At 48.6% G+C, this 25,303-nt stretch overlaps 2 protein-coding genes across 2 annotated transcripts in view; both read right to left on the reverse strand.

Moving 5' to 3' along the window:
- LOC121357005 (tubulin monoglycylase TTLL3-like) overlaps positions 1-4,968 on the reverse strand; it is a 48,008-nt gene extending 43,040 nt beyond the window's left edge. Inside the window, exons 1-12 of the mRNA XM_041473924.1 lie at positions 4,929-4,968; positions 4,750-4,853; positions 4,276-4,629; positions 4,013-4,141; positions 3,820-3,934; positions 3,617-3,724; positions 3,571-3,573; positions 3,232-3,397; positions 3,011-3,159; positions 2,692-2,938; positions 2,177-2,609; positions 1,995-2,105 (exon numbers count right to left, since the gene is read on the reverse strand). Coding sequence (XP_041329858.1) covers positions 1,995-2,105; positions 2,177-2,609; positions 2,692-2,938; positions 3,011-3,159; positions 3,232-3,397; positions 3,571-3,573; positions 3,617-3,724; positions 3,820-3,934; positions 4,013-4,141; positions 4,276-4,629; positions 4,750-4,853; positions 4,929-4,968 — 1,959 coding nt within the window. The remainder of the gene's footprint in view (positions 1-1,994; positions 2,106-2,176; positions 2,610-2,691; positions 2,939-3,010; positions 3,160-3,231; positions 3,398-3,570; positions 3,574-3,616; positions 3,725-3,819; positions 3,935-4,012; positions 4,142-4,275; positions 4,630-4,749; positions 4,854-4,928) is intronic.
- Positions 4,969-7,535: 2,567 nt separating this feature from the next.
- On the reverse strand, positions 7,536-18,637 carry ANKEF1 (ankyrin repeat and EF-hand domain containing 1). Its single transcript, XM_041473925.1, has 9 exons — positions 18,292-18,637; positions 17,662-17,861; positions 16,487-16,636; positions 15,912-16,035; positions 14,301-15,096; positions 11,506-11,732; positions 10,006-10,172; positions 8,698-8,835; positions 7,536-7,661 (listed from the first exon to the last, which is right to left on the reverse strand). Exons 1-9 carry the CDS (start codon positions 18,635-18,637, stop codon positions 7,536-7,538), a joined length of 2,274 nt encoding a protein of 757 aa, XP_041329859.1.
- Between the last annotated feature and the right edge of the window lie 6,666 nt (positions 18,638-25,303).

Consider the following 25,303-nt stretch of genomic DNA (forward strand, 5'->3'; position numbering starts at 1 on the left):
TGAGGAGCTGGCTCTCACAGCAGAGAACTCTCCCAGCTCCAGTCTCCACGTCAGAACTCTGCCAGAAGCACCAGCCTTTTTCTGCAGCTGACGTACCATGCCTGCCCAGCCCAGGAGAGGCCTGGCCCAGCCATCCTTGGGGCAGCAGCAGGCACAGGCCTGGTGGGCACAAGCACTGGGGAGCCACAAGATCCTGTCTGCTCTCTGTCAGCACAGGAGCTGCCCTGGCAGTGCCAGTTCCAGCTGTCAGGAAGAACTCACTCCACACTGGAGTGGAACAGATCACCCAGAGAGACTAAGGACTGTCCCTCCCTGGAGACACTCAAGAACTGCCTGGACACAGTCCCGTGCCGGTGCTCTGGGATCACGCTGCTGCAGCAGGGAGCTGGCACCAGATGACCCACTGTGCTCCTTCCAAACTGACCCGTTCTGGGATTCTGTAACAAGGTGGGTAACCTTGACACAAAAGGAACCTGCAGGAGCTGGTGCTGCCCCAGGGCCCCACTGCACTCCCCCCGTCCTTTCCTGTACATCCGAGCAGTCCCAGGAGCCCACAGGGGCTTGCCAGCCCATTAATCCCCACCCGCTGCCAGGCTCAAGCACCCACTTCTTTTCTTGGCACGCCCGCAGGATGGGATTCCTCCTGCCATCCCCCTGGCATGTCAGGGGGCACCAGCCCTCCCAGCACTCCGTGCCTGACCGCTTCCCAGTGCCGGGCTGCAGCAATGTCACCGCGGGCACAGCTCTGTCCGGCAGGGGCCACCGCAGGCAGGCAGGAGCAGAGGCAGCTTTTCCTGCCTCCTGTCTGTGCCCAGCAGAGCAGCTGCCCTGGCAGCCCCAGGTCCTGCCTGCAGCATCATCCCCAGCTGTGTCCACATCTCCCAACACAGAAGGTCCAAGCCAGGCTCCTTCTCACGGAAGTCTATTAAAGCAGGCGTGCAGGTTAAGGTGGCTACCGCGGCATAGCAATGGGCTCTCGTTCCCGTGGGAGGCAGCCGGGTGCTGCTGTGTTAGCCCGTCCAGGACGGGCAGGACGCTGTCGCCTCGTGGGGGTGTCTCTGTGTCCCAGGTGTCCTGCACCCGCTTTGGGAGCTGGCGTGTTCTGCTCCCGGCAGGGGCTGGGGTGCGGTGCTCTGTTACAGCGCCGGCAGGCGCGCTGGCCTGGCAGGAACTCCTGCAGGGACCCGTGCACAGCCCGGGGGTCGCCAGGGTCTGCTGGGCGCCCCCCGGGGCTGTGGCACAGGCCCCCGCACCGGGGGACGGGCCTTGATCGGGGGCAGAACTCTGCGGGACCGAGCAGCCTGGGGCTGCCCACCCGGCCGGCTGAGCTGTGCCGATCCACGGCTCCCAGGCCCTGGGGGTCGCCAGGGCCTCCTGGGCGCTTCCTGGAGCGGGGGCAGCCTATCCAGGGGACGGCTATTGATCGGGGGCTGAGCTTCCTGCGTGTGAGCTAACTGAGGCTGGGCATCCTCGGCTTGCCCAGCCAGGTGGAGGAGCCATGGCAGCTCCTGGCTCCTGGCACCCGGAGGTAGCCAGGGACTTCTGGTCGTTCCCTGGGGCAGTGGCACAGGTCCCCTATCCAGAGGACAGCTGGTGTTCGGCAGCAAAGCTGTCTGGGGTTGAGCTTCCTTGGGCTGCCCGACCACCAGGTGAAGGAGCCATGGCAGCTCCTGGTCTCCAGCAGAGTAGCCTGGGGGCCGCCAGGGGCTCCTGGGGTCTCCCCGGCTTGGTAGTCCTGGCATTCTATCCATGGGACAGCTACTGATCAGGGGCTGAGCTTCCTCGGGCTGCCCAACCAGGTGAAGGAGCCATGGCAGCTCCTGGCTCCCAGCAGAGCAGTCCGGGGGCTGTGGCAGTGCTGGAGGGTTAGACTTGGGCAGGCAGCAGGTGCACTGCGGCTCCAGAGGAGGCAGCTTTTCCTGTGCCGCTCTGGACCAGGGGACCTTGGCGGCTCTGTCACCTGAGGGTGCAGGGAGCTGGAGGGTTCTGCGTACAGTGGTGGGGAGCTTGTCCTTGGATCGATGCTTTGCTGGCTGGGGCTTCTTCACGGAACAGCCTGTGACCATCAGCTTCAGCCCCACAGTCAGACATGAGGACACGGCTGCCTGCAGGGGGACACAACGGGCAGTGGGGGCGCGGGTGCCTGGGGGGCGGCTGTCCCCAGCCCCCAGCCTACCTCCCTGTAGAGGAGCTCAAAGGCACCAATGGAGCAGGTGGGGTTGTCCTTGCGGTCGATCACGAGGCGCAGCGTGTCCCGCTGGACGTTGGCGCACAGCCGGCGCGTCACCGCTGAGGAGGGGCTCATGGTGGGGCAGGAGTTGATCTCCAGCAGCCAGGGCTGGAAGTCCTCCCCGATGAGAAAGTCAGCTCCGAAGAGCTCAAAGCTGCCCTTGCGGGACCCCACCTGGTCCCGGGTGCAGCGCAGGGCGTTCAGGATCGCCGCCTTCATGCCGGGCACCATCACCCGCTGCCAAGCATTCGCCCGCCCCAGCCGTGCCAGGTGGGCCTGGAACTGCTTGTTGCACCAGATCTTGTCGGGGGGCACGCGGGGGTCCGGCTGTGATGTTTTGTACCGCTTCTGGATGGCGACGTTGCAGAGGTGCCTGGCGCTGGGGCGGGGAGAGCGGGGCTGGGTCAGGGGGTGCTGGGGGGCTGGGCAGTGTGAGCCGGGGGTGAGGGGGGGACACTCACGGCTCCAGGTGACACAGAGAGAAGGGCCGGGAGCAGAAGCGCAGGTAGCAGTCTCGGTAGAACCAGACAGTCAGTGGCTTCCAGTCAGTCACCAGGAACCACTGCCGGATGTCGAATTTGGTGTTGAAGATGGTCAGCGGCCGCTCCACGTACTTCTGCACCACCCACTCGCACACCTGCACTGGGGGGCCCGTGCAGCTCTGCGCCAGCTCCAGCACCTCCTCCAGCCGCGTCGCGCACACGATGCCTGGGCAACACAGGGATGCTGGGATCCCTTCTTCGTGGGGAGGTCTGTGCCCCGTGCTTCCCCCAGCCTTACCCCTGCCGCGGGATTTGGCGCTGGGCTTGACGATCCAGATGTTGAGGTTGCCCTCTATGGCGAGCTGAGGCAGCTTCTCCTCCAGGCGCTGCAGCAGGTCCTGGCACCGCTGCCGCTGCTCCCTGCCCAGCACCAGCCCGGTCCCCTCACTGTGGAGGGACACAGGGGGTCAGCACCGGCCCCGCCACCGTCCCCCTGCCCCCGTCCCGCTCAGCACCCACTGTGCCACACGGTAGTATTCCGGCAGGAAGCGGTCCCAGTCGATGCATGTGCGGCAGGGCGATGGGGTGTTCCTGTCGATGTCCTGGTGCCTCAGAACTTCCAGGTGCTGCTCACAGACCTTCAGGGCCTCCTCCACCAGCTGGGGATACAGGGGGGAGTGCGGCCCTGCTGTGGACAGCATGGGGTGAGATTCGTGACTCCTATGCCAGCCTTGGGGCTGAAGCACTGAGCCTTCCTGTGGGACAGGTGCCTTGGGAGCTAGGGCAGGGGATGGAGTAAGGGATCCCAAGCCACAGACATGACAAGAGGCTCAGCCACCAAGCTCAGCCCTAAGACACACCCTGAACTCACCTCCACCCCACTTAGCCAGCTCTGTGCACTCACCTGGCACCTCGTCGGGTTTTGGGGGCTGCTCTGTCCTCACCGGCCTGTCCCCAACCTTCTGCAGGGCCAGTTTGAGAAGGCTGCGAGCTGCTGTCAGGCAGAAATCCTCTGCAAGAGGCAAGCATCATCCCTAGCCAGTCCTGCATAGGACATGGGAAGACTGGAGCACGAGGGGTGACAGGAGGGCAGCAGCCCACGCTCACCGGTGAAGGCTTCCTCCTCGTCCCTGAACCCCAGCCGGTAGCACCGGGGGAAAAAGGTGTTGAAGTCGATTTGCTCAAACCAGGACAAGTTTTGCAGGTTTTGGCACAGCCCCTCCTGTTTAGAGAAGCTTGTCGTTCCCTTCTGGACCCCTCCACCCCTTGTGCCCCCTCCCTGAGGCCCCCGTGCTCCAACCTTGGTGCAAAGCGCAGCCAGCCGGGGATAGCGGTTCACCACCTCAATCCTTGGCAGCAGCTCCTGGTCAACGCTGCTCAGGCGAATGGTCCAGAGGAAGTTTGGCACCTGGTCCTGCACCAGGAAGGACTGCAGGAGGGAGTGGGCCAGGGTGAGCCAGGGAGCCCCCATCCCCTCGCCCCAGGCTGTGCCCTGCCCCTGAGGGTCCCAGGGGAGGACGTGGGGAGCTGTGGCAGAGCTCAGCCCTAGCCCTCTTAGCTAACCATGAGGTCATGGATGTCTTCAGAGTCCTCACTGCACTGCTCCTGGTCTTCCTCCTTGTCTTCATCTTCCCTTTCCTCCCTGTTCTCCTTATCGTGTGCTGTGCAGCATGGCTGTTGCAGAGGCTCTGCGGTGCCCGAGGAAGGCTGTGCTCCACCACGCGGGTTCAGCACTGCCTCCCCCTGCTCATCACCACCACCACTTGCCCTCTTCTCCTGCTGCTGTTTCCTTTGGTCGCCAGGCTGCTGCTTCAGCTGCTTGCCATTGAGGGGCAGCTTCCTCTCCACCCAGCCCCGGGCGCGCAGCAGCCGGCGGATGACGGGGTAAGGGCCGTGCACTGTGAAGATCTTCTTCTCCTGCGGGAGAGCAGCGAGCTCAGCCTGCCCACCCCAGTGCTCTGGCTCGGCTCTCTGAGCCACAGGTGCACAAACGCGGGCATGTGCCATCACGGGGCACTGTGAAATCGAGCCCCTCACCTTAATGGCCTTCTCCACGCGCAGCCTGGCCTTCCTGAGCCGCTCGGACTCAGCCGCGTGCTGGTGGCCATCATGGTAGCCGATGCTGGCAGCTGCCGCCTGCCCTGTGAGGACAGCCCCACCTGAGCCCGTTGTCCCCGGGCCCACGGGGTGGGCAGGGAGGGGGAGAATATGCTGACCTGTCTGCCTCTGCCTCACCAAGTCTGGGGATCCTGCCATGGATTTCCGGACCTGCCAAGCCTTCGGCCAGCATCCCAGCTGCACTCCACAGCCTTGCTGTTCCCTTGTCCTTGGCCTGCTGGGCCAGGGGCAGCTGGGATGTCAGCTGCTCAAGAACTGCCCCTGCCTGCAGTGCTGCTCTGTGTCACACTGTCCCAGGCCAGTCTGATGGCCAGGGGAGCTGTGGGTGGCTCTGCCTCCTCCAGGCCAAGCAGGTTTTCCTATTCCCCCATCCCTTACGGACTGCAGTGGGTGTCCTGCACAGGACACAGCCTCCTTATTCCATCACCACTGTGATGCCACAATGCAGCATGCTCAAAGCAGCCTCAATGCACAGGTCCTGGTTTTCCCCTCTTGTGAGGGATTTTAATCACACTGACAGCTGGAGAGGCAACACAGCAAAGTACAGACAGTCCAGGAGGTTCCTGGAAAGCTTTGATGATCCCTTCCTGACACAGGTAATGAAGGATCCCACAAGGAATGGTGTGCTGCTCAACCTTGTACTAAGAACCAGGAAAAGCCTCGTTGCACATGTGAAGGCTGTGAACTGTCCTAGGTAATCTCCATGACAGAGCTCTGCCAGAAACACAGTTTTATCTTACAGTATAATTTCTGACTGCTGCTTGATTTTATTTTGATGGCTACTGTTCAGCAAATTGCCCCTTTGCTTCTCCTTCTTTCAGAGATGCAGTTTCATTTACGATTGTTCACGGGCTCCTTGCCCACAATGCCTTCTAGGACTTGACTGATGCTCTACTATTTTGTTATTTACAATCATCTGCAGCCAGCAGAAGTTTTATGCTGGCAGATGAAAATCACACACTGGTCATTCAGTGTTGTTTTGCTCTGATTGCCCCCGAGGGATCTGTTAACAAGAACTTCAGTTACCCAGCTGCAGATGTGAGTCACAATGTTAAACTGGCATCACAGACAGACAAGGCTCCCTTGGCTCCAGTGCAGTGATCAGTGGGGCCCAGACCTGCTGGAATGTTTTTCTCCTGAAGTCAGGACAACCCTCAGAGGGTCATTATTGCTTTGCAGCTCTCACGAAGGCTCACCGGGAGCTGCTGAACCAGAAGTGGTTCAGAGGGAATGGGAAATGAATCAGTTGCTTCAATTGGTCCTTCAGGAAATGATGAAGCAAGATAAATCTCTTAGAAAGAATCTAGAAGCAAAAAATTTGGAACAATGAATGTGATGTCATTTTTGGATGCCCCAGAACAGTGTTTGTTAACAACCCCATCTGGCAAATTGGAAGAGCTTAGGAAAAATTACCTGGAGAATGAAGAGGTTGGACATATTCAGGTTAGACATTAGGAGGAATTTCTTCATGGAAAGGCTTAGCATTGGAATGGGCTGCCCAGGGAGGTGGTGGAGTGTAGCCATGATATTTTATGAAAAATCCTTTGCTAGGATTTTTTCCTCCTGAGAAGCTGAGGAGCCTCAGGAAAGAAAAGTAAACAATAACTATCTGCTGCTGTGAAATGCAACAGGTGCAGCTGTGATTGGTGCATGTTGGCTGTTTCTAATTAATGGCCAGTCACAGATGCAGCTGCATCGGACTCTGAGAGTCACAAGTCTTGGTTATTGCATTCCATTCCTGTTCTTTCCAGCCTTCTGATGAAGCCTTTTCTATTATTTTAGTATAATTTTCATGTAGCATTTTAATATAATATATGTCATAATATAATAAACCAGCCTTCTGAAACATGGAGTCAAGATTCGCATCTCCACACATGGGGTACCCACCACAGTGGAGTCACCATCCCTGGAGGTGTTTAAGGAAAGACTGGATGTGGCACTCAGTGCCATGGTCTGGGTGACAGTGGTCAAAGGTTGGACTTGATGATCTCGGTGGATGGAACTCTGCAGTGCAGGTCTCCATCAGCACCCCCGTGAGACCCCTCCTTCATCTGAGAGATAACAACTGTCTGTGGGAGACATGGCAAATGGATTACAGATTATTACACAGAGATTATGATCCTTTCAAGAAATCAGAAGGAAAACAGTATGTGCCCGTTGGGGTGGAAGCAGTTTGAGGTCTCACGTGCGCTTTGGCAAATGAATGGGAGAACATGAAGGAAGTACACTAGGCACTGTGATAGTCCTGGTCATAAATTCTGAACTCCCTGTTGCCTCTACACACAACTCAGAACATTGCTGACTTAGCTAATTACTGAATGCCATCTTCATATCTATATATATAGAGTAGAAGGATAATGTATCTGCCAGGAAGGAGTTTTGTGTTGGGGTGAAGAAAGCCTTATAAAGCCACACCTTTACAAAAGACGTGTGTGTCACAACAGTGGCTATTCCATGAAGTATACTGAGCCAGCTGCAAGACTTAGGATCACATGAGGATAAATCTTTTTCCAGACTAAGCCCTCAACAAAAGATTGTGTGTAAGCAACATAATCTACAGAGGAAAAACTTGATATGCTTTTCTTTTATGGTAACCGAGATACATTTACTGAGCACTGCACGATTCCTTCCTTGCAAAGGAGTAGCCTTTTACATCTTTGTCTCCTCAAAACATGAGCTGAAGCAGCTTTTTCCAGATGCTGTGCTTATTCCTTAAATTTTCTATTGAAGAGGGTTGTAAAATCTTTCATGTGACCACAAAGAGCAGCACGTTCTCGGAGCGATTCTCGCTTTTCTGCAAACTGCATTGCTGTGGCATCAGGGCTCCATATCTACGAAATAAAGGTTTGTGTAGTTATTTTGGATGGGCCTTTTGCAACAGAAGCACTAAGAAGATATTGTTAGCCAAAGGGAGCCACGTTCTAGCATTGCTTTCCACTATGAGACACAGAAAAGAAGCAGTGTGGCCTCCCAGCAGAATAGAGGTCAGCAATCTGTGTGTGTATAAACAGAGCATTCTCTTGTTGTCACTTCCAATCTATATCATGCCATGGACTCCAATTACACATAATGTGGGAAAGAAGATCTTAAGGTAATTATTTAAAATTACTGACTCGGGCTCACGATCCTCAGAGTGGAAAACAGTAATTAGCTGTAGAGTTATCAGCTATGTAGCCTCAGTCCTCTGAGACCATTGTAGATACTAGCATAAATCAGGGTTAGGGAAATGATAAACAAACTCCAAACACAGCTGCTCAGTGGCGTTCTTTTCCTTTTTAAGGAGAAAAAAAATATTACAAAAACGACCTCACTGTGATTATGTTGTTCTGTTTCTCAGTTATTTCTAAGCATGTATTAACAAGGCCCTGACACAAAAGTTGTATTTCCACTATTCCAACTCTAGGTAGCAAATATTTAGTGTGCTGTGATCCATCTAGTTCAGTAACTGTCACTGCCAAAAGTCATGATGTGATAACTAATCAACAGGGCAAGTTAGAAGTTGGTGCCCATGCTATGCAAATAGACGCCTATATTTTAAAAGCAGGAGTATAAAAATACATGTCATAAATGTAGTTGCATTTTTGTTTTACTCTGGCTCCCCTTTAATCCAATTTTAAAATCTGATAAGGGATTGATTTCCACAAATATTTGGTTTTTTATATATATATATTTGTGTAATTATACAATATACATCCAGGAACTCTTTAATTTACTCTTGTTTGGTGGCAACCTCGCCAGGCTGTGTCACGTCAACTAAAAGCTGGTTGAATGCTGGAAATGTCATTGCATTGTTCTGGGTTTTGATCTCAGCAAGGTCCACCTTTAAGTTACCATGGAACTGCAACCACGTTTTGCTGCTGTACGTACTTTTCTGGGTCTGAAGGAGACGTCATTTTTGTCTTCTCTCGCTGCCAAAGATTTCCAATAAGCAGAACTGTCCTTACGGGAACGCTTTGTTTTTTCAGGAACAGGTTCTTCCTCAGGTGGTGGAGACACATCTGGAGACTGAAGGGGAAGAAGGTACCAATTATACCAATACATCATGTTCAGAAGCAAGGCATGCATCCTGCATCTTCTGATACTCTGCTACGATGTTTACTGGGGGAGTATTTTTCTTAATCTCTTCAGAACCTGTTTCTGTCAACGCCGATTTTTTATATCAAAAATTGCAAGGGCCACCCATTTGAAAGGTAAAAGGGACCTCTCTTCCTTGGGCACTAAAACATTTACTGCTCTTTGTGACTCCCAAGTCAGTCACCTTGTACCACTGGTGATCCCATCCTCTTTCAAGTGAGGAATCAACAAGCACCTAAGGTTGTCATCCTCCTCCCTCTGAAAGTCTTGTGCTTTCCTGACATTCAAAACCTTTGTGAAAGGGGAATGCCAACATTTAGCTACTGGGACATATTTACTGCACTGTCCAGGGCAGCTGAAGGACACCTCCAGCCACGCAGATAAAATTTCATCTTCTCCCTAAATAGCATGCTGGATGTGACTAAAAGTACCACTGGTGAATCAGGAAGGTCTCATCCACAGCAGTGGTCACGGAGGCTGGTGTCAGCTTGGGAGTAGGGCAATGCTGAGGTGCTCAAGACTCCCAGAGGGTGCAGGAAAAGCATTCAGAAATAGACAAACATCAGTGTGGGATTTGAGAAACAGGACTCAGGTAAATAGTGGAAGAGGAAGGATATGGGACAAAATGGAAAATAGGAAGTTAGCAAGCCTGGTATTGTCTCAGTGAGTTCAACTAGGAGAATAAAAAATCTTTTAACCAGTTTGAAGGGTATTGCTTTTATCTTGTGAAAAAAGAGGTTCTCTGTTTAAGAAATTATGGTTACCAGTTGTTCAGTGTTTACCAAAACAGAGCCTGATGAGCATATGCTTCAGGAGGAGAGAAAAAGAAAAGGAAATACTTTTCTGTGTTCAATAGTGATACAGGACATCATTCTGATGTGTGTCTGGGGAAGACATGAAGTTTGTCTAGTTAGCAAGACAAATTTCAGCCAATAAACAAGTTCTAATACTCACAAGAACAAGTACAGGCATCTGAAAATACTCACTTTAACAAAGCTGCCCAAGTTACAGCATTAGAGAGGAATGGGTGGCAAAGAAAGGAAACAAGAAAGCTCCCTGCTAACTATTAGCAAATCAGTCCTTTGTTGCCATCCCTCATACCTCCTTCTTCACAGGTTTCGGTGGCTCTGCTGGTTTTGGCTTCCCACCTTTTGCTGGCTTTGCTTCTTCTTTTTCTTTTTCTTCTGCCAAAATTTGCAGTTGATTTTCGAGCAGTTCAATTATTGTATCGTCTTCAAATACTTGAGCAAGATCAAGAGCACTCTTTCCTGTATTTAAAAAAATAAATATATATGTAAACCATGAAAATTAACTTTGGCATTGGTTTATTGCAACTGGACAATCAACTGAATTTAATATGGCCAGTATTTTATTACCCATCCCGTGTGCCAGCAGCTGCCTGACATTGGTGTGAGGACCAGCCGTCATCAGCACTGCGTGCAGGAATAAAACCTGGCAGAAACGAGCCCTGAAACCCGTTTTGCAGGAATATTGCAGGAATTCTTGTATTGCTTGCTTTGTTCTTAATGTTCTGCCATTTGCAGCTTAATACACTGGTCCTGCAGGTTGTCATTTTGATCTCTGAGAGCTGAGAGCATTTAGCACTAGGAGATGGTCTGCATTCCTGACCTTGTGCTGTGCTGCCCATCTCCTTCTGCCTGTGCTTGCTCTGTGGCTGGCAAGGGAAAGCCCCCTGATGTAAATGAGGAGCTTCAGTGCTTAATGAATGAAAAAAATCTGTCCTGGCTGTAAAGTATCTGTGAGACTGAACTGCTGTGTGAATCAGAACTCCACATGATATAAGAAATAAGGAGTACACATCCCTTCTCCAAGCAGGGTTTCACTGCTAGGCATTTTGGCAAGGAAAGTCTCATTGAGCAGCAGTGTTGCTTCCTATGTTAGAGCAAGAGCTTGAAAGGTGATGCATGTGAACTTTTAAATTACTCTGGAGACAGTGGAAATAACTCTGAAGGAGGGATCTGCTGTGAGGAGGTAACACTTCAGTACCGGCTCAGATTTGGTTTTCTGTTTAATATTTTTTCTCAGGAGTTATATCTACATGTAGAGCAGCAAGGAAGTTTTGTAACCAGGGCTGCCTGTGCCTAAAAATAAATCACTTAAATGAGTGGCAGACTATACTCTGAGCCACAGCTGAAATCTAACGTTCCCTCAAATAATAATAACTAGATAGAATGTTTTCATTAAAGCTACTTATAACTTTGTATGCATCTTGTGAGGAGTAGCAATCTCCTGAATTGAGTAATTAATCATGTTACTTCATTTTCTAGATATGCAAAGCCCAAGAAAGCCTTTTTTCAATAATGATTCCAGACTAGAGAAAACTAACTGAACCTGTGTAGGAATGTGCTTTCTTTTGATGGAGGGACAAAATTATCTTTTGTCTCTTTAAAAAGGAAAAAAAGCCTAAAAGCTTTTTCTTCCATTAGGTAAAAAGACACCTCATAAGACTTTGGGGACTTAATATCAAACCTGTTCCCTTCATCCCAATCCTGACAGCACCCCTAAACGCAGAACAGTTCTCCAAGTGTTCCAGATGCTTTTAATAAAGAAACAGCCTATTTTGGAGACATTGCTATTTACCATTGCTGTCTATAGCTTGGACATCAGCACCTGCAGTGATTAAGAAATAGACCATGTCCAGCCTGCAGGCCTCGACGGCTCTCATCAGCGGGGTGGCGTCGCCTATTGCAGGGGCATTGACGGCTGCTCCAGCCTTCACCAGCACCTCAGCGACATCCAGGTGTCCATTATAGCAGGCATGATGCAGAGGAGTCCACAGGAAGTTGTCTGTTGCATTTACATCAGCCCTGCACAGGGTGAGAGCAGGTGTGGCAGCTGAAGCTGTTGGGTACCCACAGTAACAGCCCCAGCTCCAAGTGCAAGCAGCTGGAACTGCCCACTGCAATGGTATTTTCAATGTAAATAGCTATTTTCATATTGCTGCTGCTACTCTGAACCCATTTGAATCCCTGAATTTGTCATGGAATAGTAATTGTAAATGTTCCTGGGTGCTGCTCATGTCTCCCCCTGAGCCATCAGTGTCCTTCACATGGAGCTTTTCATGGGTACTGGAAAAAACACCTTAGTCCTGTAAAAGGCTGCTAGTGTTTGTGCTCCAGCTTCACCGAGAATGGCAGAAAGCAGATCAAGGAACTCAAAAAGTTCACTTCTGGGCCAAGAACAGGGGCTACAGGACATGTGGCAACACTGCAGAGCTCGCCTGCAGAGAGGGAAGTGCTCACCTTTCCTTTCAGTGTTGCTGCCCTCTGCCTGCTTCATTTCCCTGCACTGGCTTCTCCCTTCCACAAACCGTTTCACAAGGTCTGCCTTGGGAGTCTGAGCACTCAAAAACTATTCAGCTACTGTGCTGCTGGGTAGGATCTGTTTCTGCTCCCGAATTAAAACCGGGATGCTCTGCAGAAAGCAAGGGCTAGTTCAGGGAGATCCTTGTAATAGGCTGCCTTTGGATGAAACTGGGAGGAAAAGCACTCTCAGCCTAGAACTCCTGAAGGGAGTTAGGGACACTGTCCCACTTACTTGGTGGACAAAAAGCTGCTGTCTTCCCAAAAGACAAGGAGGAAGGAAGAAAGCAGAAAAATTATGAAGGAAGCTGCTTCCAGGGATAGCTGTTTGCTCTTCAGGTCAGGTGATTGTCTAAATAAAAGCACAGATTCACTTGTTCTTCTTCCCTTGTTTAAATTTTTTATACTGGAAAGAATTTTCTGAATTTCTTTCTGAATTTCTTTGATGAGATCTTAGCACAGTAAATTCCCCTAACCTACCACGTTTATCTCTCTTATCTTTCAGTCACTAATCTGTTATGGTTTATTTGTATGCAGTTTTCATTTGTTTTCATTCTCATTAAAATAAGCTCCTTCAGTTACTTCACTTTTTCTCTCAACCCAACCACTTTGCCTGCACTCAGACTCTGTCTGCCCCTGAACCCTTTTTCCTAACTTCATCCTATCAGAAAGAAACCAGTCAATGGGAACAGGGACAATGCAGCACTGACTTAAAAATTCCTTGGCATTTTCTGCCCATGAAGCACAGAATTTCCCATCAGACCAAATTTCATTTACTTCTAATTCTTTCTGAAGGAAGACAGAAAGTAGATACCACCAATTTAATTTTAACCTAATAAATGTTAACCATTTATCTGGATAAATGTTTTGTTTTGTATTCAATATGGATTGTGGTTCTGTACTGAAAAGGTTATATTGTAAAAGGTATTTGAATGCCTGTGCCAAACTGCAAGCCCATGATGCTGAGAGGTGCAAACCTAAATGTTACTGATAACTTTCCTCTCCATTTTAATTTCTGTCAATTGAAAAAAAATCTCAAAACTGGTACTATTTTTTCAAGCTCAGTTACTGTGTTTCTAGGTCTTATTGTTAAATAGGATGTGACTCCAGTGCTGTCTACTGAGGCTTGGGAAAAGGAGTAGAGATTAATCTGGTGGATTAATTTGGTAGCTCCTACATCTTTACCTTTGGTAAACCTGAATACACACATTACCCAATTTTCCGTATGCTCCAGGAATGTCAGTGTAATTACCAGGGTGCAGAAAGATCCATCTGCAGGTACCGGAGCAATGAACCAGAGCAATGCCTACAGCCCCTTTCCCTGAGATATTAATATTAACATGAATTCTATCTATGCATAGCAGAGAGAGAACAGAGTTAACGTAAATATCTTTGAAAAATGTTCATTTAAGCATTTATGTGAAGGATTGTAGGACCACAGCAGTCTGACAATAAGAGATTACGCTGTTACACAAGAATGACTGAATCTTTCTGAAATTGCTTTCATTTTTAAGCTGTCATTGAGATTTTTCACAAGTGTGTCTGCAGGCTACTGAATTGCTGAAGCACTTCTAAAATGAGGAACAGGCTAATTAGTAGCAGGGGCTTCTGATATAAATCCTGCTGTTTCAGCTTGCCTCAGCTGCAGAGGAAACAGAAGGTTTAAACCAGGCATGTCTAACAAGAAAGTCCAGGATCACCTCGATGATTTCAGGTAAGTCCTTTGAGTCAGATTTCCCCAAAATCATTTCCCAGTTTTGAGAGTTCACTTGTGAAGATGCACCACTTGAGACATGGGTATGAACCTCTGCTGCTCACCAAATGTCAACAGCCCAGACACCAGAAATTTCAGTCCTGGGGAACTTGTCTCTTGGCTGTTTTCATTTCCACGCTACTAAAATGTGAAAAATAATAAACTTACCCCCTGTGACTTGAGATCTTAGGGAACTAACTTTAATATTAAACGTTAAGTAAGCAAAAAACAAACCATAGCCTTTTGCATCCAAATATTTACTGGATATTTATGCTTTTGAAAGCCTTCCCAAAACAGCAATTAAATTGAAATTATCTTACCCCTTTTCCAGAAGAAACTCCACCAGAACTATGTTGCCACTTGCACATGCAACCATCAAAGGTGTTTTGTAAAATTTATCTTTTATGTCTACTGGCACGCCCTGGTCGAAGGCTTTCTGCAGAGACACAAAGTCTCCTTCTCTGACCAGGTAGTTGATATCCATGAGGGTTTTCCTCGGCTCCTCTGCGTACCAGGCACGGTCATCGAATACGGGATGGACGGACTGGAGGGCCCGTTTGAAACGCTGTTCTTCAGGAATGTTTGGGACAGCCTCAACCATGTAGGTAGGGAAGCCATCTTCCCTCAGCGGGCGTTCACTCTTTGGGATTACACAAATTGGCACAGGGAGGCCTTTCTTGCCTTTCTTTCTCTGCGGTTTCTTCTTCTTCTTCGCTTTGGGCCCAAAGGATGATAGCAGAAAGGGTTTCTGCAGGTATTTTGAGCCTTTAAAAAAATCATCAAGGCTGATCCTGTCAGTAGATACTTCATGCTTTTTAGCAAGAATTTCTATTTGTTCCTCATCCGCGGTGCCCCAGCGCTTCCGAATGACTGACATAAAATCACTTCTGGATACCATCCCATCTCCTTCTTCATCAATCTCAAACTCCTTGCGGATGGCATCCTCGTGCTGCAAGGACCAGTCGTACACCTTCAGGTACCAGGCAAGGATCTCATCTGGCTTTTTAAGGGCTTTTTCAGCTTTGCGCAATACTGCTGCTGCTGCTTTGAACCCACCCAGCTTGGCAACATCCCTTGGGGTCAGATTTGCCAAGTTTGACCACGTAGGATCACAGCCTAGAAATACGGACACAATATGGCTAACATTATATAAAATAAGAAACTTGTGATACATAGGCCTACAATTTTATATAAATAGCAGTGGTAGGTGGAGCCACATCATTGATCCCAGGCTGGAAGGTCAGACGCGTGTCTGTATTTTTTTCCCAAAGGGAGAAGCATTGAGCAACCCATGCTCTATTTATTTATCCACTCATGAATATGTGTAAGGAGAAGTTCAGAGGAAACTTTACATTTTTACTTGCAGTGGAGAGCAAGGTTAAGAAGTAGACTAAGATTAAAGTGTCACTTATTTCTATACCCCAACATTACAATTTGGCAATGGATCACTTGTTTGATCACAAGAACACAATGTGGGATTTTGCATGGTGCTCTTGGATCAAAGCTTGAAGTGCCATGCTCATCTGATCAAGTCAGGAAAGGATCACAGCTGCTTCAGGGCATGTTTCAATACCCATGGCCATGAAGTTTTCCTCATGACTGCACAGAGATTGTTTTTAAGTGATTATCAAATCAAAAATGTATTTTCTATTAGAAGTTTCAATACAATATATCTAAACCAAACTAAACCCAGAACCATTTAATACTGTCCAACACTAAGTTATACAAACCCCTGGTGTTTCTGCTGCTTTCTTTGAGAAATGTTTTCTCATCCACATGAGATAAGAGCCTCTGTTAGGCCCTTCTGAATGAGAATTTTGTTACAGGGTACCCAAGAGTCAAATCCTTCAGAGATACCCAAATGAAATCTTTCCTTTAGCACAGAAATAAAATACAGATAATAGTTGTGAAGTAATTTAGTTTTAATGTACCTCTTTGTCCTATATACCTGCAGCAATCTGTAAATCCTCCCTCTGCAGCATAATGAAGTGGTGTGTTACCATTCATAGCAATCAGTTTCAAGTCTGCACCATAACCTGAAATAATCGTCAGAATCTAGAAAAACAAACAGAGTCCCACCAAAAATCTTGTCCGTTCTTAACAAGTGAAAATGTGAGACCGATTTACAAATAAATGCAATATCTTACATTCCCATTCTAATAATGAAGTTTTCTCCCAAGTCCAGCTGGTCAATGCACATATAACATTAACGTTTTCTATAGTATTATGCTTATTTAACTGATGAAACAGAAACCTTGTGCAGTTGTAGACACCAAGGACAATCTTCTTGCCAGCTGGGCCTATCTATCACTGCTGGAATCCCTTTGATACCTACAAAGAATCTGCTTTTGATTACTGATCATTATGCTTTGATCAGCTGAGATAATGGACTCAAAAAACCCCAACAAAAACACACTCCAAAAACTCAAAGCAAAACCCTGTGCCAACAAAAACCCCACCCAGGTTTGGCTTTGCAGCAAGGCTTTAACAGCACAAATGTGAATACCTCAAAAAAGCCTCCTTTGGCCGCGAAATGTGCAGCGCTGTGTCTTTCGAAGTCGAACAGGTTGACGTCGGCTCCCCTCCGCAGCAGCCCCAGCACCACCTCGGCCGCCCCTTCCCGCGCCGCCTCCATCACGGCCGTGCGCCCCGTGGCCTGCGGGGCAGCGGGACAGCGCTCCGTGTGTGCCGGCTGCTCGGGGACAGCAGCGGCACTGCCTGAGCCGAGCTGCCGTGAAACTGCACGGCTCCTTTAGCCACCGCTGCGAGCAAACAAGCCTTACAGCTTCCAGATACTTGCAGGTAAGCGTTCAGAATCTGCTCATAGTGCTGATGAGAGAGAGCAGTCAGATGCCAGCAACTCAAGTACACTGAAGGCTTGGGTCCCTTGAATAATGCCCATGAAAATCAGTTCCTTACTTAAGGAATCCTCTATTCTGTGGGTATCTTCTCATGTGTATTTACAACATCTAACACAAAATACTGCCTCAGCTTACAAAAACAGGAGCATAAGGAGCTATGGCTGGAGGAGTGCTATGGGAAAGGCAAAGCAACCAGGGAATTTCACTATGGTTCTGTGAGGGAAAGTTCACTCTAATACATTGATGTTGTCTTTTCTTAGATAATAATGGATGTTTGCTTTGGATAACTCCAAGGGAAAGCCTGAGCTTCTTGATTTATCAACAGCACAGAGCTTCAGTCTTTCAGGTCTTTGTTAAATTAAGGAAGTAAACAAATAAATGATTAAGACATCCAAAAGAGGAAAAAGTTCCTTATGCCTCGTTCCTGCCTTGATTGCTCATCAGATTTTCCCTACCTTTTAGCAAATATTATTCACTAAAATAACTTTTAGTGAATACTATTTCAACTCTGAAAATCTAAGGTCACATCAAGGCAAATACAACTCAGCACTGCTCCACTGAAGTACAGTGAACTGCAGCTCCTAACAGCTGACCCAGTTACATTTAAGTTTGGGGAAATATTTGCACTCTAAACCTACAAAAATCCAAAAGAAGACTTAAATCTCTCTCCTCCAAAAAAAGGGTGGTACAGAAGAGGGGAAGAGGTATGGCCACATAGTTAAGCAATTTTCACTGCTTTATTATTTTAGTGTGAGGATTTAAGGTCATGTACTCTGCTCTGTACTCCTGTATCTGTTCTTAGTTACAGAAAGTCTCATACCGGGTCTTTTGCATGGGGATCTGCTCCTTTCTCCAAGAAAATCAGGCATATTTCTTTAACCTCATGAGCTTGCTCACAGGCTTGTAGAAGCACTGACCTCCCAGTAGTGGTACAGTTGTTGACATCTGCACCATATTCAAAGGCAATTTGCAGGCAGTGGGAGTGGCGTCCTGTAGGTGAAAGGCAGTAAAACAAGATACCTGCAAAGGAAAACAGTGGGGATTAGGGTGCAAAAGGAGATTACCAGAAGGGTTGTGAGCCTGTGAGCTTCACAGCTGACCAGCCTGCAATAGAGACCCTTTCACTGAGGGTGTGGCCACGCAAAAAAGACTTCTGAGACTTTACTTGAGGAGAAAACCAGAGCTCAGTATGCCACAGGCCATGGGAGGAATGTGAGTCTCAATTATAAGCCACCTCTCCGCTCTTACTAGGGAGACTTATGATTTGAAGGCCTAGACTCTTCAGGGAGAATTATTTTCATTTTCATCAAAGCTGTTATGGCCAACAGCTTCTGTTGGGCTGTAAGGATAACCCTCAAGCACAGTTCCTCTCCACAGGCGGGACACATCACGTGTAGTAAGTGTGTCACACAGTTAAGGGATTGCTTTATGGTACTTCCTTCTCACTCACCTTTCCCTTCATTATCCACAGCAGTCATGTCTGCATTAGCCTTTGCTAGTAATTCCAAAATCACCTCATAGCCTAGCTCAGCTGCCTTCATGGCTGGAGTGCATCCCATGTTGTCGTGGACATTTGGGCGAGCTCCGTGTTCCAGCAGGAAGCGGCACATTTCAATGTCATTTTTCATGGAGGCCACGTGAAAGGCACTATATCCTTCCTTGGGCTCTGTGTAATTAATGAGATCTGGGAATCCTTTCTGGATCAGATTTTCTATTTGCTTCTTGTCTTTCTCGTGAACACACTGAAGAAGTTTGTAGATCTGTAAGTGTAGAAGTCTTTTATCTACTGGTAGCATCCCAGGATAGGGAAGATTTTCTTCTTTCAAGGAAGTACTTTCTGCATGGACAAAAAAGAAAACATGTAATCTCACAGGTGAGATTATAATGATATGCCAGTAAAATCAGGAATTAGACCATATTCACAGCATGAAAATATCCACTTTACGTGGACAGAACACTAGGCTTTGAACTAATTTATGTGTTACTGTGGGCAGCACGTATAGAGACTATATAAACCCAAGTAGCACCTTACTAAATTTTTCTTTCTGGTCATCCTACTGTTCTGAAGAGGTCTCATTCAAGGAGAAAATTAAGTTAAGAAGCTGTAGGGTAACTTCTCTCCATTCAAGGAACTGTTATAATCTACAATTACTTGGAAGCCTAAGGGGAGGCTGTTCATCTGTTATTTTCAACGGGGGGAAAAATCACAAGACACCGTGTCCTCTGCACTTGCTGAAACATAAAATTGATGCTAAAATTTATACTAACATCATCTCATCAGTGCCTGAGCACCTTCCCCATTTATTGGTTTGTTGGTTTTTTTTTTGATCTGGTAGCTGATGCATGAACTTCCTGCTAGGCTATGTACATAAAGAGTAAGTCAAATTTCTCTGCAACAAAACCCTTGGAGAAAAAAAAATACAGATAGCAGGGCACTGGTCTGGGAAGAGGCTCTTCCAGGTCATGCATCACAAGCTTCTTGAAAAAAATTCAGTGCAGGACTTTGCACTTGCCTCAATTCTGGATGTTTTTTGGTTTTTTTCTTTTAGGTTTTTTTGCCTCTTTTAGCTAAAAAAGCTAAAAGCACTCGTGGCTGGAGGGTCAGGAAGGGTCAGACATTGTAGGGACCATTTCTGAAGCTTTCCTAAGTGGATGGGAAGCTTCCTATCAGCTTCAGCAAGCCTTGGGTCAGCCCATCCTCCAGAACTCTTACAGGACATGCAACACAAACAGGTGAAGGAACATCTGTTAGAGAACACTTGGGGCTTGGTTTGTTTGGGTTTCTAATTTATTGCAATGTAGTCTGTAAATTGGAGCAGCCAGCATCTGCCTGGCTACTGCTGGGTGCTTTGTGGATGTCTGTGAGAAGGGGAGATTGCAGAGAGAGATGCAGAAGGATGCACGATTCCAACAGACTTTGTGAGGCAAAACCTCCCATTCTGGAAAGGAAGCCTGAGAGAAAACTGCAGGAAAAGCAGAAAAAGATGACTGAAGGTGATTCATGTTGGGAATGGACAGAGAGGTAATTTTTGTAGCACAGGTACAACTTGCCAGCTGTAGTTTCTGTAGCTATTGCCTTTCATTTCTTAGGAAGTTCTGTGTCCAGCCTAGTTTTGGAGCAGAGATTGGGTCAGCTGTTGGCAGATTTCTGAGAACTGTGCCTCTTGTTTTCCCTACCAGACAAGGCCCTCAGCTCCCTCCCTGTGCATGCAGCTATGCTGGGTGAAGGTGTTGTTATTAGGAGCTGCTCCCTTGCAGAAGTGGGTACTAAAATGCAAAGACTTTCTCTTTGCAATGAAACCTGGTCTGAATAGGTCAGCTGCTCTCAGATGTTCTCCATCTAAACATGGCATTACTTAAATCCCTTTCTGTTTAGGCATTACGTAGCCCTCATTCTGATAATAAAAAAGTATATTCTTATATCAAACAATTAAATCTTTAGGTAGCAATAACTTAAATCTGTCACCTGTGGCTTGTTCGTTCTCATCCCTACCATGTTGCTCTTCCTGTGGCATTTTGTCCAGTGAAAGGGAATAAATGCAGATATTTTTATCCTGCTGACAGGAGTTACACCTATAGCAACCCTGCAGTCCTAAAGCTCAGAGCTGAGAAATAAGGGTACTTCAGAGAAATGCCCTGCTAGAAGTGAGCCCTGGAGTCCCCACAGAGCCTGCCCTTTAGAGCCTGAAGCAATTTCTGAGCAAATCCTCAATACTGGAAGTTTTTTCTGGCTACTGAGTACAGGGAAAAGTTGTGATGCAAACTCTGCAGGGGCTGTGAGGAGGAGCAGCAGGAAGGCTCTGCAGGGAAGGCTCTTACAGTACTTACACCACTGAAATTCAGCAAAAGAAAGATACTTAGATGGAACTGACAAGCTTAAATGTTTTTTAAAGATACTTAGATGGAACTGACTAGATTAAATGTTCTCTTATGCATTTGTTCCACTTCCCACCATCCTGCAGCAGTAAGGAACTTCGGTTTGCTTCCAAAAAACTTTCTTCCCACTGTTAGTCATCCAGATTTGCACCTGGATTTTTTTTAGGAACTTATTTAGGATGAAAACTTGCTTTTTCTTCCTTGCTTTCTCCCCCTGAAGCAGCAAACACTGAAGAAGTGACATTCTCCTTGGACATAGGTTAGTAATGCCACAGAGCATGAGCAGAACTGCGCTTGGTAAAAACCTGTTAGTAACTAACCTTCAATGAACAAACGTGAACAAATGGATATCATTTCAATATGTATGGATTTGGATTTATTTCATGGATCATCTTGGAGGTTCCTTGAGATACTTGCTCCCTATAACCTCTGCCCCATGCTGGACAGGAGACTGATGGCACACCTTACATTTACTGCACACTTTCATTTTTGCTCACGGTGTAATGCACAATTGAGTACCATTTTAGTTCTGATCAGATTTTTCTGGTGCTTTTGAGCTGCTTATTACAGTATTATTTTAATATTTCACATGCACCCTGTATGTCAGTATAAAAGGAACCAATATGGTAACAATGGCATGCTATATTTACAACTTTATGTGAATAATTGCACTAGATTTTTTGGCTGTGACTAATGTTTAATAGGAGTGATGCAGCAAAATCTTCCTAAAACTGAATTCCAGTATCACAAATAGCCTATAATGCTGTGTTTTTCGGTGTTAATTCTCCCGTAATGCCTCAATATGGTAACAATGGCATGCTATATTTACAACTTTATGTGAATAATTGCACTGGATTTTTTGGCTGTGACTAATGTTTAATAGGAGTGATGCAGCAAAATCTTCCTAAAACTGAATTCCAGTATCACGAATAGCCTATAATGCTGTGTTTTTTCGGTGTCAGTTCTCCCGTAATGCCTTGGGCTGAGGCACAGCTGAGCACAGTGATGGGCGCTTAGGTCTGAACTGAGCAGGTTTCAATGTCGTGTGGAGACCTCAGCCCATAACCAGTCCTTTGGGAAACTGGGCCCAGTCCTGGGCGCTGTAAAGGCAGTTCCGAGCTTATGGCTGGGTTGGACCAAAAGATGTGCATCCTTTTGTCTTCAGCCCGCCTTGCACCTTCCAGTCACCTCAGTATCCCCAAGGCGGGATGCAGCGGAGCCCCGTCCGCCCGCGGCAGGCAGCCCTGGCTGCCGGCACCTGGCAATCAGCTGTGCGAGCAGCACCCGCGGGACAGGGGCTCGGGGCCGGCTGCTGCGCTCCGGGGCAGCCTCTGCGGGGCTGGGGAGTCGGGGGTGAGGTGCTGCTGCGCCCAGGGACAGGGAACAGGGTGAGCAGCCGCGGTTGGTTTATTTTCCCTGGACTGCGACTCAGAGGAGCGGGCGGCCTGTAGGGGAGACTGGCGTTAACGGGAGAGAAACTGCTGGAAGGGGAGGATGCTGGAGAGCCGGTGATGACCCAAACAGTGTTCCCTGCCAAGGACGCGCCGGTCTGGCCGTGCGGACACCCAAACGGAGGTAAATGCCAGCGGCGAGAGGCGCGGGCCGTGAGGGGGGCGATGTGCAGCGCGCCCGTGCCCGGCGAGGCTGCGCTCAGCCCTCACAGCGCGCCGGCTCTGCCCCAGCCCCGCCGCCCTCTCGCCACCACGCCCGGCAGCGGCGGCGGCTGCGACCCTCGGCAGCCCGGGGCACTCACCTGAGGAGCAGGAGGACGCTGAGGGCTCGGGGGCCGCAGCCGGACCCCCGCCTTCCTCAGCGGCCGCCATCGTCGCCGTGGCCGTCTCCTTGGCAACGGCGTCGGCGGTTGGGAGCCGTGAGGCGTCACCGTTTCCCCTCGGCGGCGGGGCCCTCAGCGCCACCGGCTCCCCTCAGCGCCACCGGCTCCCCTCAGCGCCACCGGATCCCCTCAGCGCCACCGATCCCCTCAGCGCCACCGGCTCCCCTCAGCGCCACCGGATCCCCTCAGCGCCACCGGATCCCCTCAGGGCCACCGGATCCCCTCAGTGCCACCGATCCCCTCAGGGCCACCGGCTCCCCTCAGCGCCACCGGATCCCCTCAGCGCCACCGGATCCCCTCAGTGCCACCGATCCCCTCAGTGCCACCGATCCCCTCAGGGCCACCGCGTCCTCTTGGTGCCCTCAGGGCCACCGGCTCCCCTCAGCGCCACCGGATCCCCTCAGCTCGGTACAGACCAGCGCCCTGCCGGGGGTGAGGCGGGCACTCGGGAAGGACTTGGGTGTCCTGGGCTCTCTCTGCTTGTAGCTGACTTACTCGGCAAGCCTCCTTTTCCTCCCCCATGGGAAGAGGAAACGCTGTGTGGTTGTTTCAGCTCCAGACTTTTCTGGAGTTGCCACAAAAATGGAGTGGCGAGGTTCGTGTATCACCCGATTGCCCGGCCATTCCCCCAGGGTTTGTGTAGCACAATCATGTAAATGAGCTTGGATGGAAATGGGATCGTTCGCAGTCAGTTGGACAGAGAAACCTGTATGAACGGCAGAAAACTGCCAGTGAACGGGGGAAAACGCTCAGAGCTTGTCAAGTGAAGCCTAAGTCCTTCTAAAAGGCAGCAGCACTAACCCTGGGACTGCCCGAGCTCTGCATCTCCTTTCCGTCCGTTTCCTTTAGTGCCGAATTCCCAAATGCACTGCCAGCCCAGCCCTCAGTGCTCCTGCCAGGCTCAGTAGCCATGTATGCATGGGATAACTGCAGCAACACTGCCTGTCTTGTTCCTGGCCAAGCCTGGCTGTTGAATTATTTGCAAATCACCTCTAGCGTTAGGAAATTAAAAAAAAATTAAAAAAAAAAAAGAATTGTTTTTTGATGTGAAATCTCTTCTGCCAGGAAAGTGGTGACACAGCTGGATGCATGTCCAACAGCATGGAAAGGCGTTTGATGAAAGCCATGGGACTGTGTGGTGAGTCACAACAAGAGAAAACATTGTTTTAGCATAAAGTTTCATTATTTACCCTGCAAAAGGAGTGCCATTTGTTCAGCAGCTATTTCGTGTTAGCACTCTGTGGTGCGAATTGGCTGGACTGGTGGTGATGCACTGTCGTGCCTTGGTGTATTGCTTTCCTTTTTGGAAAACATAGCATCCAGGCCTCTCTTTCTCCTTGGCTGCACTAAATGGTTGATGCAGACATGGCACAGTAGAGGATGTTTCCTAGCCTGTTCTGTGTAAGACTTGCTTTTGCTGTTGCCACAAATAAGGAGACACATGTCTTGGCCAAAGGCCCAGGGTAAATTCTTCTTTTTCACTTTGTTGAGCAGCACACATTAAATTCCCATTAGAAATGTTAGCACATGTATTTTGAAATTTAGTCCAATATGGAAATAACTGAATATCCTGTCTGAAACATTTGCATGCCTTTTCTCTGGAAGTTGTGGAAACACCACAACCAGACTATAACCAGTCTGGGTACTTGGTATTTCACCCCAAATGTGAATGTGCATGTAACTGCACGTGTATATGTGTAGAATTTTATGCTTGATTTATTTTCTCATGGTGATCAGCCTTCCATGAGCTTTTTGAGAGTGATAATGAGGATTCATGATGCAAGAAGCAAAGCTTCCTTTTTCAGCAGCTCAGCATCATATTGGATGGTTCAAAGCAATGTGGCTTCAAGAGCAGAGGCACTGCTCTTATATTAGGGTACTGAAATGTCTCCAAAAGAAATAGGATTAAAATCCTCTTAGAGAAATTCAGAGTATTCCCTGCCTATAGAGATAAATAAAGCTCACCAGAGAAAATTATTCCATGGTCTGAAGCCTCAAGCTGCTGGGCTCTTTTTGACTGACAGCTCAGTCTTGGAGAGTGGCAAACTACTGCAGGAAATGCAAGTGGGATGGTGCCAGTAAAAACTGACCGCACTAAGGAAGTGGTATTGACCGCCCTAAGGAAGGGAAGGTGTGAACTGCCCCGAGCTTTGAGCATGCCTGGAGCTCCCAGAGCCGAGCCTGGGTGACACGGCACAGCCCAGGTGTGGGCACGGTGTCCACGTGCTCTGGTACGGGCCCAGGCGTGCCAGTGCCGAGTGCTCACCTGAGGGCAGTGCTGCCCAGAGCTCCGGTGTGCTGGGAGTTAGGGCAGCCTTGGGGCTGCTCTGTCCTGGGTGCTGCAAGCAGCTCCCCTCCCTTCCCACGGGGACATCCCTCACAGCCAGGAAGGAGCTTCTGGGACAGTCCAAGAGGTGCTCCACTGGCTTCATGGTTCCCTGGATGAATGCCATCTGTGGAGCCCACAGCAGAGAGGTTTTGCCCACTGTGTCTAATAATGAGATCACTGCTAAATCATGTCCAAATCAAGATTATTCCAAAGAACGTTTATTACTGTTTCCCCCTTGTTTAATGTACTCTTAAACATTAACCTCAATTGTTCCTGCAACATACATTCTTCCCCATGATAGATAAAGCCCCCATTACTGGCATGCTCACTTTGCAGCTCCAAAATCATCTAATTACACATGAAAATGTTTCACTGCTGAATGCGTGCTTCCAATTATTCAAAATACAAAGGCTATGAAGTTTT

The sequence above is a fragment of the Pyrgilauda ruficollis genome, unplaced genomic scaffold (genome assembly GCF_017590135.1).
Source record: "Pyrgilauda ruficollis isolate IOZ18807 unplaced genomic scaffold, ASM1759013v1 scaffold31, whole genome shotgun sequence".
Lineage (NCBI taxonomy): Eukaryota > Metazoa > Chordata > Aves > Passeriformes > Passeridae > Pyrgilauda > Pyrgilauda ruficollis.